This window comes from Bubalus kerabau, chromosome 2 (assembly GCF_029407905.1).
Source record: "Bubalus kerabau isolate K-KA32 ecotype Philippines breed swamp buffalo chromosome 2, PCC_UOA_SB_1v2, whole genome shotgun sequence".
In the NCBI taxonomy this organism is placed as follows: Eukaryota; Metazoa; Chordata; class Mammalia; order Artiodactyla; family Bovidae; genus Bubalus; species Bubalus kerabau.
In genome coordinates, this window is record NC_073625.1 from 181,670,831 (window position 1) to 181,683,320 (window position 12,490).

The window sequence follows — 12,490 nt, forward strand, 5'->3', positions numbered from 1 at the left end:
TAGAGAACAAGGAAGCCGTGAGGGGAATCTGTGTTATTCTTTTTAGATTGTTCTGATTTTCATACTTCCCAGAGCACCCAGGACCATGTCTTATCAAAGGCTTTGTCTAGTTTATGATAATACAAAAGATACAACTACAAGTACCTTCCGTGACTACTTCCCACTTGGACCCTGGGCTGGCTATTTTGAATCTCTGAGCTTTATCTTGTTCAGGCATTCTTCCCACGTGGGAACGTACCTGATCTCCTGAATCACTTCTTAAAAGACATATTCCCCTTTGGGGCCACTGAACCATGGTTTGGATCCAAAGTCACACCCTGCTGAAGGTACAGGAGGGTAAGCAGGCCGATGGGGTGAAGGAGGCCTTCACTCCAGGACCCATCTTTGCTTTGCTTCCCCTCTTGGCAGGACAGGGGCAAGATTCCCCTCTCCCCTCCAGCTCAGAGGAGTCAACCCACAGACCTCCTTTCCTTTCAGATGCTGCCTCTTTGAGGTCATTGGGAACAGCCGGAAGTCACCTTTTCTGAGTTTCCTTCTTTGTCCCTATTGCATTAGGACCTCTTGAGCCTGGAGTCTCACCTCCCAGATCTTATCCATTGGGTGAACTTCCAACCAGGACTGAGAATGGGCCATGAGAGTAAAGACACTAAAAAAAATAGAAATATTTAGGTGGAGATGGAGAGACACCCTAAGCCAGCACAACTCTCCAGCCATGTGACTTCTGTTGGAGATAGACTGACCACTTTGGAAAATCCTAGTCAAATGAATGAGGTGTCAGGATGCACGAGTATCCTATGGGGTGAGGGAGGGAAGGTTTTGGAGAAGAGCCTGGGAACACTTCTTGGCTTGACTACTTAGGCCCCTGACAAGTACATATGCCTTTTTTTTCCCCTTTGAAAAAGTGAGGACAGAATTATTAATTTGTTTACTGGACTTAGCATCAGGAGGTGGATTTGGTTCATAATTCAAGGTGGCAGGCTCAGCATGTGTTTGTCTCCCTTCATCTCTAATACCCTCGTTAGGATAAGAGCAATGAATTAAAAAATTATGAAAACTAATAACAGAAAAAAGAAAAGTACAGGAATTATGAGTGGATGAAACATCCCAAAAATTTCAGTAAGATGAAGAGTGGTTGGAAAGTATCGATAGATGAGACAAAGTGGAGGAGAGTGGACTCTGAATTGCATGTGTGGGGCTGACAGTGGGGGAGCCCCTGGACTTGGAACTTGACACAGTCATGAAGAGCTGCAGGTTCAGAGTGGGCAGGGATGGAAGAAGGCAGAGACGACAGACAAGTGGAGCTGGACCTGAGGGGTTAATGCAGCGCAGCCCTTTACCTTGGGCTTCTCTCCATGCCTTGAGGGATCGTCAGCTGGTGTGGGTGGGCACCCAGAAGGTAAGCCCCACTGCTGGCTCCAGGCTTGCTTGCCACAAAGTGAAGTATTTATATCCAATAAGGATATAAAAACTGATAGAACTATTAAAAGTTGGGGGAAAGAGAGAGAGAGAGGGGACCTGAATAAGTGAGCTAAATCCTCTTCTATCGTGGCACACAGTCAAAAGTGATAAATCAAGAAATTGCAAAACAAGAATATTATTTTGAGATATGTGGATGTAATCGACAGAAACACTAAAAAGAGTATGTCCCTGGACTGTACTACTTGAGGTAGCCTACAGTTGAGCATAGGGCTGGCCTTGTCATTCTTAGTCCTTCCATATGACAATTCTTTTAAAAACATGTGCATGTGATACATTGAATTCAAAATTTTTAAAAAAAAAGTGAAAGTAAATGTAAGTGGATTTGTGATTAAGTAGGAGGGATCCCAGCTGACCATGAAAAGGGGCTTCTGAATGGCAATGTGGCTCAAACCCAGCTGGGTTGTCACCATGGCTGGGCAGCTCTGGTGCTGCCCAAGAGATGTGCGAGCCTCCAGCTGTTCCTGCCTCCCTGCCCCAGTCCACTTCAACCTGGTGAGGAGGAACAACAAGGATTCTGGGGCCAGATCTTGACTCACACAGGTTGGAGGGACTAAAGCAAGTGGCACCTCTAAGACTCCTCTCCCACTTAGGAGAACTGCGAGCAGCCATCCTCTGAGCTCTGCCTGCACTGCTGGGCTGGGGCAGAGTAAGGTTTCCCTGAGCTCTTCTTTACTCTTCTCAGTCTTCCTCCTTCCTTCCAAATAGCTCCATTTAGACTACTGACATCTGCTGTTTAAGGCTGGGAACATCCTTGATCTAAACTGGCAGGTCACAGCCAGTGTCCCAGTCCAGTCCCATCTCCTGCTCCTGAATGGCTTTCTTCCCACTCCTGGTTCCCATAAGTGTGTTAAACTATCTCAGAGACATCACATCCTGGTGACCCTAAGGCATCGGCTGAATTTTCTAGAGTTTTGCCTTCATCGGGATGCATGTGGACAAAATCAGACTTGGTTGACAGCAGAGTCAGTGATTAGATGGGTAGTAATCCTGTGAGGACCACATTTCAGAAATTCTTCTAGTGTCCCTATAATTCTAAGTAGGTGCTTCAGATCATAGTTCTCTGTTTAGTTCAGAAAAGAATGTCATGAACATGCATAGCAGAAGAAACTATGGCTGGGCTGCACTTTGACCCTTCTTGTTCATCCCGAGCTATAAGGGTGTCACTGTTTGTCCTAACGGTTTACCCTTACAGTCTGATTATTTACTTACATAGAGCTCTGAAATTTGACTGGGGCCTGGGGTCCCACTCTGAACCTTCACTTGGTGTCTCAGCATCTTTCAGCCATTCTTAGCTCTTTGGCAAAGGTGGTAAAAAGAGTCATCTCTGTTAGAAGAAAGATCTTCATGACCACTCCAATCTCTCTGCTTCCTTCCTGTCTGAATTTCCTCTCCATGTTTGTTAAGATTGGAAAAAGAATAGAGCTGTGAACGTGAACAGTTAGATGTTTTAGAGCTTCCCGTCCACCACACCCTGCAAGAATGTTGTTCCCTTGCATTAACTTTCCCTTCGTACTTCCTTCTACAAGATGTGTCTGAAGACTTGTATAGTTTTAACACACACACATTTAAATATCTACTTGGATTTTGATGGTTTCAAAGTGAACTCTTTAACAGATTTATTCCAATGACACTGCCAACGCTCATAGTTTAAAAAAAAAACTGTTTGTGGAATTCCCTTCAAAGCCTCAGAAGATTATTTTGAATACCTTGCTGGTTGCAAATCATTTTGAAGTCAAATTTTCCTTAAATCAACTTTATTGAGGTATAGTTTACATATTATAGGGCTTCCTTGGTGGCTCAGATGGTAAAGAATCTGCCTGCAATGCAGGGGACCTGGGTTTGATCCCTGGATTGAGAAGATCCTGTGGAGAAGGGAATGGCAACCCACTCCAGTATTACTGCCTGGAGAATTCCATGGACAGAGGAACCCAGTGGGCTACAATCCATGATGTCACAAAGAATCACACACGACTGAGTGACTAACACTTCATTTCACTTTACATAATAAAGTGCACAGATTTTAAATGATTGATGAGTTCCTTTAGACTGATTAAAAGCAATGCTGAAGGGGAATTTTATAATGATTGAGGACAGACCATTGGAACAAACCTGCAGCTTCCCAAATGGCTCCTCTGATGGACATATATTCTGGAAGAGAGTTCATCAGTTAGACTATTTAAAGACCTATTCATTCACTTGACAATGAATGAGCCCCAATTAAGGACTAGGCATTGTTCCAGACAAGAGGACATGGCATCTTAAAAAGCACACATCATTTTTCCTCTGTGAATTCCTCTGGATTTTGGTGGGGGTGATGACCATAAGTGATAAATGTGTGATGTAATTTTAGGAAGCAATTCAGTTCACTTTAGTTGCTCAGACGTGTCTGACACTTTGCGACCTCATGGACTGCAGCACACCAGGCTTACCTGTCCATCATCAACTCCCAGAGCTTGCTCAAACTCATGTCCATTGAGTCAGTGATGCCATCCAACCATCTCATCCTCTATTGTTCCCTTTTTCTCCTGCTTTCAATATTTTCCAGCATCAGGGTCTTTTCTAATGAGCCAGTTCTTCGCATCAGGTGGCCAGAAGTATTGGAACTTCAGCTTCAGCATCAGTCCTTCCAATGAACATCAGGGTTGATTTCCTTTAGGATTGACTGGTTTGATCTCCTTGCCATCCAAGGGACTCTCAAGAGTCTTCTCCAACACCACAGTTCAAAAGCATCAATTCTTCGGCACTCAGCCTTTTTTATGGTCCAACTCTCACATTTATACATGACTACTGGAAAAACCATAGCTTTGACTAGACGGATTTTTGTCAGCAAAGTAATGTCTCTGCTTTTTAATATGCTTTCAAGGTTTATCATAGCTTTTCTTCCAAGGAGCAAGTGTCTTTCAATTTTATGGCTGCAGTCACCATCTGCAGTGATTTTGGAGCCCAAGAAAATAAAGCCTGTCACTGTTTCCATTGTTTCCCTGTCTATTTGCCATGAAGTGATGGGGCCGGATGGCATGATCTTAGTTTTTGAATGTTGAGTTTTAAACCAGCTTTTTCACTCTCCTAGGAAGTAATAACGCTATAAAAAGGAAAAAAAAAGTGGAGTGAGGAGACAGAAAATGCTGGTGGGCTGTTCTAAAAAAGATAATACAGCCATGTAATAGATCTTTATTTTCTTTTCCTTTTGTGAAGAAATCTCAAGACCCAGATTCTACCATTAGCTACTTTTAAAAGGGATGTGGAATCCTTCCATAAACTATATTCTTTGGAATGCTAGAGTCTGTAGACATTTCATATATATACAGGGGGTCACACGGCTAAAGAAGCCATGGAGAAAGTTGGGTAAAACAAAGCTAAAAGCCAGTCTTTACTGAAGGTTTTCTTAGAGACTTTAATATTCTGATACGAACTGTGAACATTCACGGGGAAGTATGGTAGCATGCAAAGTTTTCCAAACTTTTTCCTCCTGGGAATCCTTTCAACTCAGAGCATCTCAAACAAGTGGTGACCTGCCTAACACATTGTGGGAAACTCTGTCCTAGAGTTTTCATGCCTCAGGAGATGGGAAAGCAACAGAGAGGTTCAATTATTTGGGCAGGAGGAGTGAGAGGTGGGAGCCTGGGCTTATTAGCTATCTCTCCAGAATGTGGAGCACACGCTGTGGGTCAAGCGGGTCTCGAGGGCTTTAAACACAGACCCTTTTATGCAAACCTCCCAAGACAGCAGGAACAGGTATTGTCAAAGCTCCTGTTTGCTAGTGGGAAACCTGTTGTCAGAGGATCAAATACATAGTCAGAGGTCACACCATTCATTACAGAGTCAGGATGTGAGCTTTGGCTTGTTTGAGTCCCAAACCCCAACTATCAAATCCCACGACACCATGTTGTCTAAATGGTGGTGGAGGATGTGTTGCAACCCAATGAGCAAAGCTTTCCTTCTCCCACCAGTCTGTCTCCTTATGCTCATAAGCCCCACAGTCTCACAAGGGATGGATTTCTATCTGCCCTGCATGGTGTCAAGTGTTTGCTGCTCCATACTATACTGGCCATGGAGCTGCTGCTGCTGCTGCTAAGTTGCTTCAGTTGTGTTCGACTCTGTGCGACCCCATAGATGGCAGCCCACCAGGCTCCTCCATCCCTGGGATTCTCCAACCAAGAACACTGGAGTGGGTTGCCATTTCCTTCTCCAATGCATGAAAGTGAAAAGTGAAAGTGAAGTTGCCCAGTCGCGTCCAACTCTTCACGACCCCAGGGACTGCAGCCTAAGGGGCTCCTCTGTCCATGGGATTTTCCAGGCAAGAGTACTGGAGTGGGGTGCCATTGCCTTCTCCAGGCCATGGAGCAGGCACTTGATAACTTCCAGTAGCCTGAGTCCTGTCCATGTAAGCTCAGTAGTGAAACCAGATGGCTGTGGTGACCTTGAGCAGCTCTGGACAGAAATCTACTGGAATCTTCTCTCCACTTCTATCTCTTTACCCAGCATCTTCTCCCCACCTTTCCTTCCCCTGAAGCCACAGATCTCATTCCTCTTCATCTGCTGAGTCCACTGGAACCTGGGGTCTCAGGTACACACCAGCACTTCCACTGGGCCGCCTGTAAGGGACCCCAACCCGACAGGGCTGCAGTGAGTGAAAGCTGGCAGTGCAGTAGGCTCTGCTGGGGTGTGAGGTGAGAAAGGCGCCCTCTAGCTCTAGGTGGAGTCTTCCACGTCATGTCTGAAGGGATTTTTGTATTTACTGGAAAGAGCAAAGACGTATCTTTCAGGAAAAGATCTGAGACAGATTTTTTTCCCCACCATCCTCACCTTTCTCTCCTCAGACTGCTAGGGAACCAAGTAGAGATTGTGTGTGCTTCGTCCCTCAGTTATGTCCGACTCTGCAACCCCATGGACTGTAGCCCACCAGGCTCCTCTGTCCATGGGGGTTCGCCAGGCAAGAATACTGGAGTGGGTTGCCATGCCCTCTTCCAGGGGACCTTCCTAACCCAGGAACTGAACCCAGTTTTTCCGCATTGCAGGCAGATTCTTTACCGTGTGAGCCACCAATCAGCTGCTCGAGTAGAGATCAATCAGTCCTGTTAATTCATTACCGATTTGCTTAGAAGGAGACTGGTATTTTTGAACTTTATATGCAGTAACTTGGGTGTTCCAAACCTGAACTCCTGTCCTCTCTCTCCATCTGCACCTCCTCCTGGGCCCCCATCTCACGCACAGCCTTGACCCCTTCCTGGCCCTCAGGCTGGAAACTCTGCCCCTTTTCTTCCACCTCAAATCAAGAACAAGAGCCTTGTCAATTTAACCTCTGCAGGAGCCTCTAAGCTGCCACTCCCTGCCTCCCCACTGCCTTGGACATTGGCCCAGCCCTCAGTGTCTCTCCCAGGCTGCTCTGACAGCCCTCAGCCCTCTGCTGGATGCCACCCTGAATGCCAGTCACATGCCAAGCCATCCGGAAGCCTTTGCGCAGAAGTCAGCATCAGGTGCCAGGACTTTTGGAAGCTACTTTGAACTGGACACATAGCTGAGCCCTGTGCTGGGCAAGGGAAGCATTGAAGGGTTATCCAGACAGAGATGGGAAAGATGATTTTTGTGAAGACTGAGCAGAGATGCAGACAGTGAGTGTGCGCTGTGGGGTAGTGTGTGACCTTGATGAAGTTTGAAGGACAAGAGGTTCTAGCTCTAGTGCTACATAACAAAGCAGCCCTAAACTTAGTGCTTAAAACAAAGGCAGCATTTAGTTTGCTCATGGATCTGCCCTCTGTGGAAGGCTTGGTGGGCATAGCTCACCTGTCATTGAAGGCTGGAATCCTAAGCTGGCTACAGGCTGAAACTTTAACTGGATTTATTGGCTGGAACATCACCATGTGGATTCCCCCATGAGTAGGGAAGAGGGGCTTCCTTATAATGTGATGTCTGGAGTCTAAGTTCCCATGAGCTGGGGGATTCACTATTAACTGTCAAGACTTAGCCACAGAGGTCACAGAGCCTCACTTCTGCTTCCTTCTCTTTTTCAGAAGCAAATAGGTAAGATTGACCCATATTGAAAGGAAGAGAACACAGATCCCACTTCTTGATGGATGAATGTGATTGTCACATTATAAGGGGTGTATGTGGGACAGGAGACATTGGTGTAGCCATCTTTGTAAAACATGATCCACCCAGCAGACTAGGGAAAAGAGGCAGTCAGAGTCCAGGACCCATAGCATCGTGGATGACTCTCCAAAGGGCATTGGTTTTCATCTTGTGAAAAGTGGGAAGCCAGTGAGAGGTATTAATCTGGGTGTAACTGGCTCACATTGCTGTTTGATAAAGCTCTTCCTGGAGTGATGAGATGGAAGACTGGAAGGCGGCAGACAGGAGATCTGTGATAGACTGTTGAAGGAATCTGGAGGAGATAAGAGAGGGAGGGCCTGAAGCCAGACATAATCTGGAGGTGAGGGCAGGTCAAATGCAAGAGGCACCAGATGAAATCACAGTGGCACCAAATGTCAGAGGTGAGGACCGTGCATCCAGGATTTCCGGTTTCTGGCTTAGGGCACTGAGCGAACGTGATGGGCAATGAAGGAAAAACTGGAGAGGTTTCTGGGGGGAGGACATTGGATCCTATTTAGGAAGCGATTAGTCTGGGGGAGGGGTTTGAGAATGTCCGTATGGACATGTCCAGCACAACGTGTGATGCCCTTGAGTGTAAAATCCCTGGGGGACATTCTGGAGCATAGTCTGAGATGTGTGCACCACAAATGGGGTTTCCAGTGCACATGCACAGAAAGGGCACCGTGTCCAGGGGCGGTGACTACAGACAATTTGAGCGGGGCAGATTGGGAGGCATTAACCTTCAGGGGGTAATCAGAAGAAGACAATCTGGTAAGGCATCCAAGACTAAATTGCCTGTATCCTGGATGTAGCAGGTGCTGTGGGCTTAGTGCCAGGCTCTCCAGGTGCCTGGCATGCCCGGTTCTGGGCCTGCCTCTCACACAACGGAGTAGCCATGGCAGGTTCCTGCCCTCGTGAACCCTTGGTCTCACCAGCTCTGAGGCGCTAGGATTTCCAGCCTCTCTCCCTCTCTGAACTTCTATTTCCCCATTTGTAAGAGAGACTGGATCATTTTCTAGAGTGCCTTTATCACAAAATGTGGAAAATCCCAGTACACGAAAAGAAGCAGAGCTGAGCCTCCCTGAGGAGGCAGGGTTGGTGAGTGGACAGGCTTCCTTCTGTCACCCATGAGGCAGATGGCTGTGACCTTGAGCAGCTCTGGACAGAAATCCACTGAAACCTTCTACTCACTTCAGTCTCTTTACTCGGCAGTCTCTTTACTTCCACCCACCTTTCCTTCCCCTGAAGCCACAGATCTCATTCCTCTTCATCTGCTGAGTCCACTGGAACCTGGGGTCTCAGATATACACCAGCAATTCCGCTGGGGCGCCTGTAAGGGACCCCAACCCGACAGGGCTGCAGTGAGTGAAAGCTGGCAGTGCAGTAGGCTCTGCTGGGGTGAGAAAGGCGCCCTCTAGCTCTAGGTGGAGTCTTCCACGTCGTGCCTGAAGGGATTTTTGTATTTACTGGAAAGAGCAAAGACGTATCTTTCAGGAAAAGATCTGAGACAGATTTTTTTCCCCACCATCCTCACCTTTCTCTCCTCAGACTGCTAGGGAACCAAGTAGAGATTGTGTGTGCTTCGTCCCTCAGTTATGTCTGACTCTGCAACCCCATGGACTGTAGCCCACCAGGCTCCTCTGTCCATGGGAGTTCTCTAGGCAAGAATACTGGAGTGGGTTGCCATGCCCTCCTCCAGGAGATCTTCCCAACCCAGGGACTGAACCCAGCTCTTCCGCATTGCAGGCAGATTCTTTACCAGCTGACCCACCAACACTGCTTCTGCCCTCTCTCCCTGGCTTCAGTGTCTCCTAGCTGATCCTGGCTTCTCACCTCTCAGCCCATCCTTCTTCCCTCTAACTTTGGTTTGCATCACTGAGGGACAGTGTAAATTCCACGAGGCCCACTGTTCTGGGGTGGAGGCCACAGCCTCCCCCTCCCGGGAGCCCAGGTACAGTTAGATCTTCCCTTGACTTAGTGAAATTCAGGCCGACACAGGCAGCTTCTGAGATGGGTTGAAAAGACAGCAGACTCAGGAGGGGAGTGGCAGTTCTTGGACAAGCGTCTGGTTTTGTGGTGTGTTGGCCACCTTGATTTGGATGTGTGAGCAAGCAGCTTGGGCTGCACCCTGGGCTTCCAGAGGCTTTACGTTGACAGGTTGGAGAGGAGACGTCAGTTCTGACCCCAAGGCCTAGAGTGGGGCCCCTGTGGATGGCTGGCTTGGCTTAACAAGGAAATAGAAATGAGGGTGGATCCCTGTTGCTTTCCTGAGATGCCAGCCCTTCCAGTGAGGGAAGAGCTTTGGCAGACTAGGAGACAGACTGGCACCCCGCCCTTCCCTGAAGGAAAAGTGCTGTCCTCAGAAGGGGCACCTCCAGGGGGTTTGGGGAGCCAAGCCTGCTCTCAGCCCAACAGCCAAGAACCCAGGAGCACTGAGCGTGCAGCCAACTCCAGATGCCACGATCCCTCTCCACCCTTGCCACTGTGTATCTGCCCTGGTCAACCACGGAAAGCACATTTGCTTGTCACATTTACTCACACCCACAGGACCTATGGGACAGGGTGGGACGCCTTTCCCAGGCCTTTATCTTCATCCAGAGGAGGAGCCAGCATCGGCACAAACACCTCGTATAAGAAGAGGTGGTAGCAAGCTGGGATGGTGTGTTCACTGAAACGGCCTGGGTGAGAGCCCACCTGCAGCCTCACTGGGGTATGAGAAGGGAGTCTGGGGGGATGGGTGTCGATGGGGAAGGGGAATGGAGGCCCGGTCAAGAGGTGTGGAGCAGTGTGACCCCCCTGCTTGTTTGTGACATGAATGGGCTGGGAGGGGGACCCTCAACCTTCATGGGACGCAGGAGGAAGGGCAGAGCTATCAGAGAAAAATCTGATCAGTCAGACCTTTAAGGATGCTTCTCCAACCCTGCGGTTTTCCTGCTGTGTGACAAGAATGGCTGAAATGATGGGAATGACTGCCATGCCTTGGCCAAGGTCAGAGGTGAAACGGGTCTGAGGATGACGGCATTTCACCCTGGGACCACCTGATGGAGAACGTGTTCCCAATGAACAAGGGAGGGAATGGGTCAGGCTGTTGGGCCTCTGTGCCCCAGAGGGGAGAGCAGAAGTGGGCAGCAGGGCTCACTGTCCAGCAGCCTCACTGCCCAGTCTCCTCCCAGGTGTTCGTGCTGTGCCATGGCCTCCTGCAGCTCTGCCAGCTCCTGTATAGTGCCTACTTCAGGAGCAGCCTTACCACCATCGAGAAGCGGTTTGGCCTCTCCAGTTCTTCATCAGGCTTCATCTCCAGCTTGAATGAGGTAAGCAGGATGCTCGAGTCCATCGGAACCCACCTGAGCATCACCGTGCTCACGGGACCCAGCAGGGGGCTCTGCAGGAGCAGATCGGGGCAGGGGGCACGCGGGGGATGGAGACAGCCAGATACACTTCCCCTGGCACAAAGCACTGAGCTGAGAGCCTCCAGAGTTACCTGACCTCCTCACCACTCCCCTGCGAGTGGGTGCTCTGCACCTCCTCCAACAGGTGAGGGCACCGGGGTTCAACAAGGTCAGCGGCTTGCCTGAGGTGTGCAGGCCTGCCGCCTCCAAACTCTGTGCCTCTGGTTGAGTTCTGTGACCACCTACCAGTTTACGTGGCCTCCGTCCATCCCCATCCAGAGGAAGATGAGCCGCAGGCATGCAGATGGGGAGCAGCTCTCGGAGGCCAACTCAATGGCCTTGACTCCCAGACGGGGTCACAGGTCTATGACTTCCTGTCTTTCCTTTCCATGAGGCCCACTGTTCTGGGGTGGAGGCCACAGCCTTCCCCTCCCAGGAGCCCAAGTGCAGTTAGGTCTTCTGTTGACTTAGTGAAATTCAGGCCGATGCAGGGGCTCTCATGGGCAGCTTCTGAGATGAGCTGAAAAGAAGGCGGGAGGTCTCCCAGCGGCCCCTAACCACCACCTTCCGGCCAGCTCATCCCCCAGCCAGCTTCCCGCTGGAAGTGCCCCTTTACCCTTCAGTCCTGTGCCCCCCCAGGCCCTCACAGGAGTGCCCCCCAGGAACCCTCCCCACCATGCCAGGGCAGATCCCCCTGCAGTCCTCACAGGAGGACTGTCTTCATAGAGGTCATGTCTTTTAGGCAGAAAGCCTACCCGATCCTGGCGGCCACACCAGATCAGAGCCCAGGTCTGTCTGACGGCCACCACCCCAGACCTCCCTCTGATCCCCAAAGCCCCTCTTCTACAACCCCCGCTCTGCCCTTTGTCCACCTGCCCTGCTCTGCTCAAAAGCTAGTCCCCAGACACACTGCTGGAATCTCTACTGCTGCCTCTCTTGACATGCATGCTCTGTCTCCCTGGACTTCCTCCACTGTGGTGGGCACACCCTTGCACACGTGCAGCCCTGGGACCCATCAGTCATGCCTGCTGGCCTCATGGGCCTCAGATCCTCCTCTGAGCTCCCAGGCCCACGTGATATTTTCACTGTTTTCTGGATGTCTAATTTCTCTTTCCCAAACTCAGATGAGTTTTTCAACAATCAGGTTTTAGATATCCCTATGGGCATAGTTCGAAGCAAATATAAGGAAGTTAATTCCTTGAACCTACAATCCTGTGTGTGTGCTTTGTATGAAAATGTGCATCTCTCTGTGTGTATATCTGTTTCTACATGTGTCTGAGTCTTTGTGTGTGTCTGTGTGTATGACTGTGTGTGTCTGTGATCTGTGAGTATATTTGTGTATCTGTCTGTGTGTACTTGTGTATCTGTGTGTGTCTGGATGTGTATCTGTGTGTGTTGAAGGGAAGTGAATGGGTGAATGTGTGGAGTAGGTAGGATAGGAACTCAGCCAAAGGGTCTTCAACAATCCCATTGATTCTTTTTTTTTAATTTTTTGAAAAATTTATTATTTACTTATTTGGCTGCACCGTATC

The 12,490-nt window shown here is 49.1% G+C and overlaps 1 protein-coding gene across 1 annotated transcript in view; it reads left to right on the forward strand.

The window, feature by feature from the left end:
* Nucleotides 1-12,490, forward strand: part of SLCO2A1 (solute carrier organic anion transporter family member 2A1) — a 90,583-nt gene that overhangs the window by 35,361 nt on the left and 42,732 nt on the right. Inside the window, exon 2 of the mRNA XM_055569648.1 lies at nucleotides 10,743-10,880. Within this exon, the coding sequence (XP_055425623.1) occupies nucleotides 10,743-10,880 (138 nt within the window). The remainder of the gene's footprint in view (nucleotides 1-10,742; nucleotides 10,881-12,490) is intronic.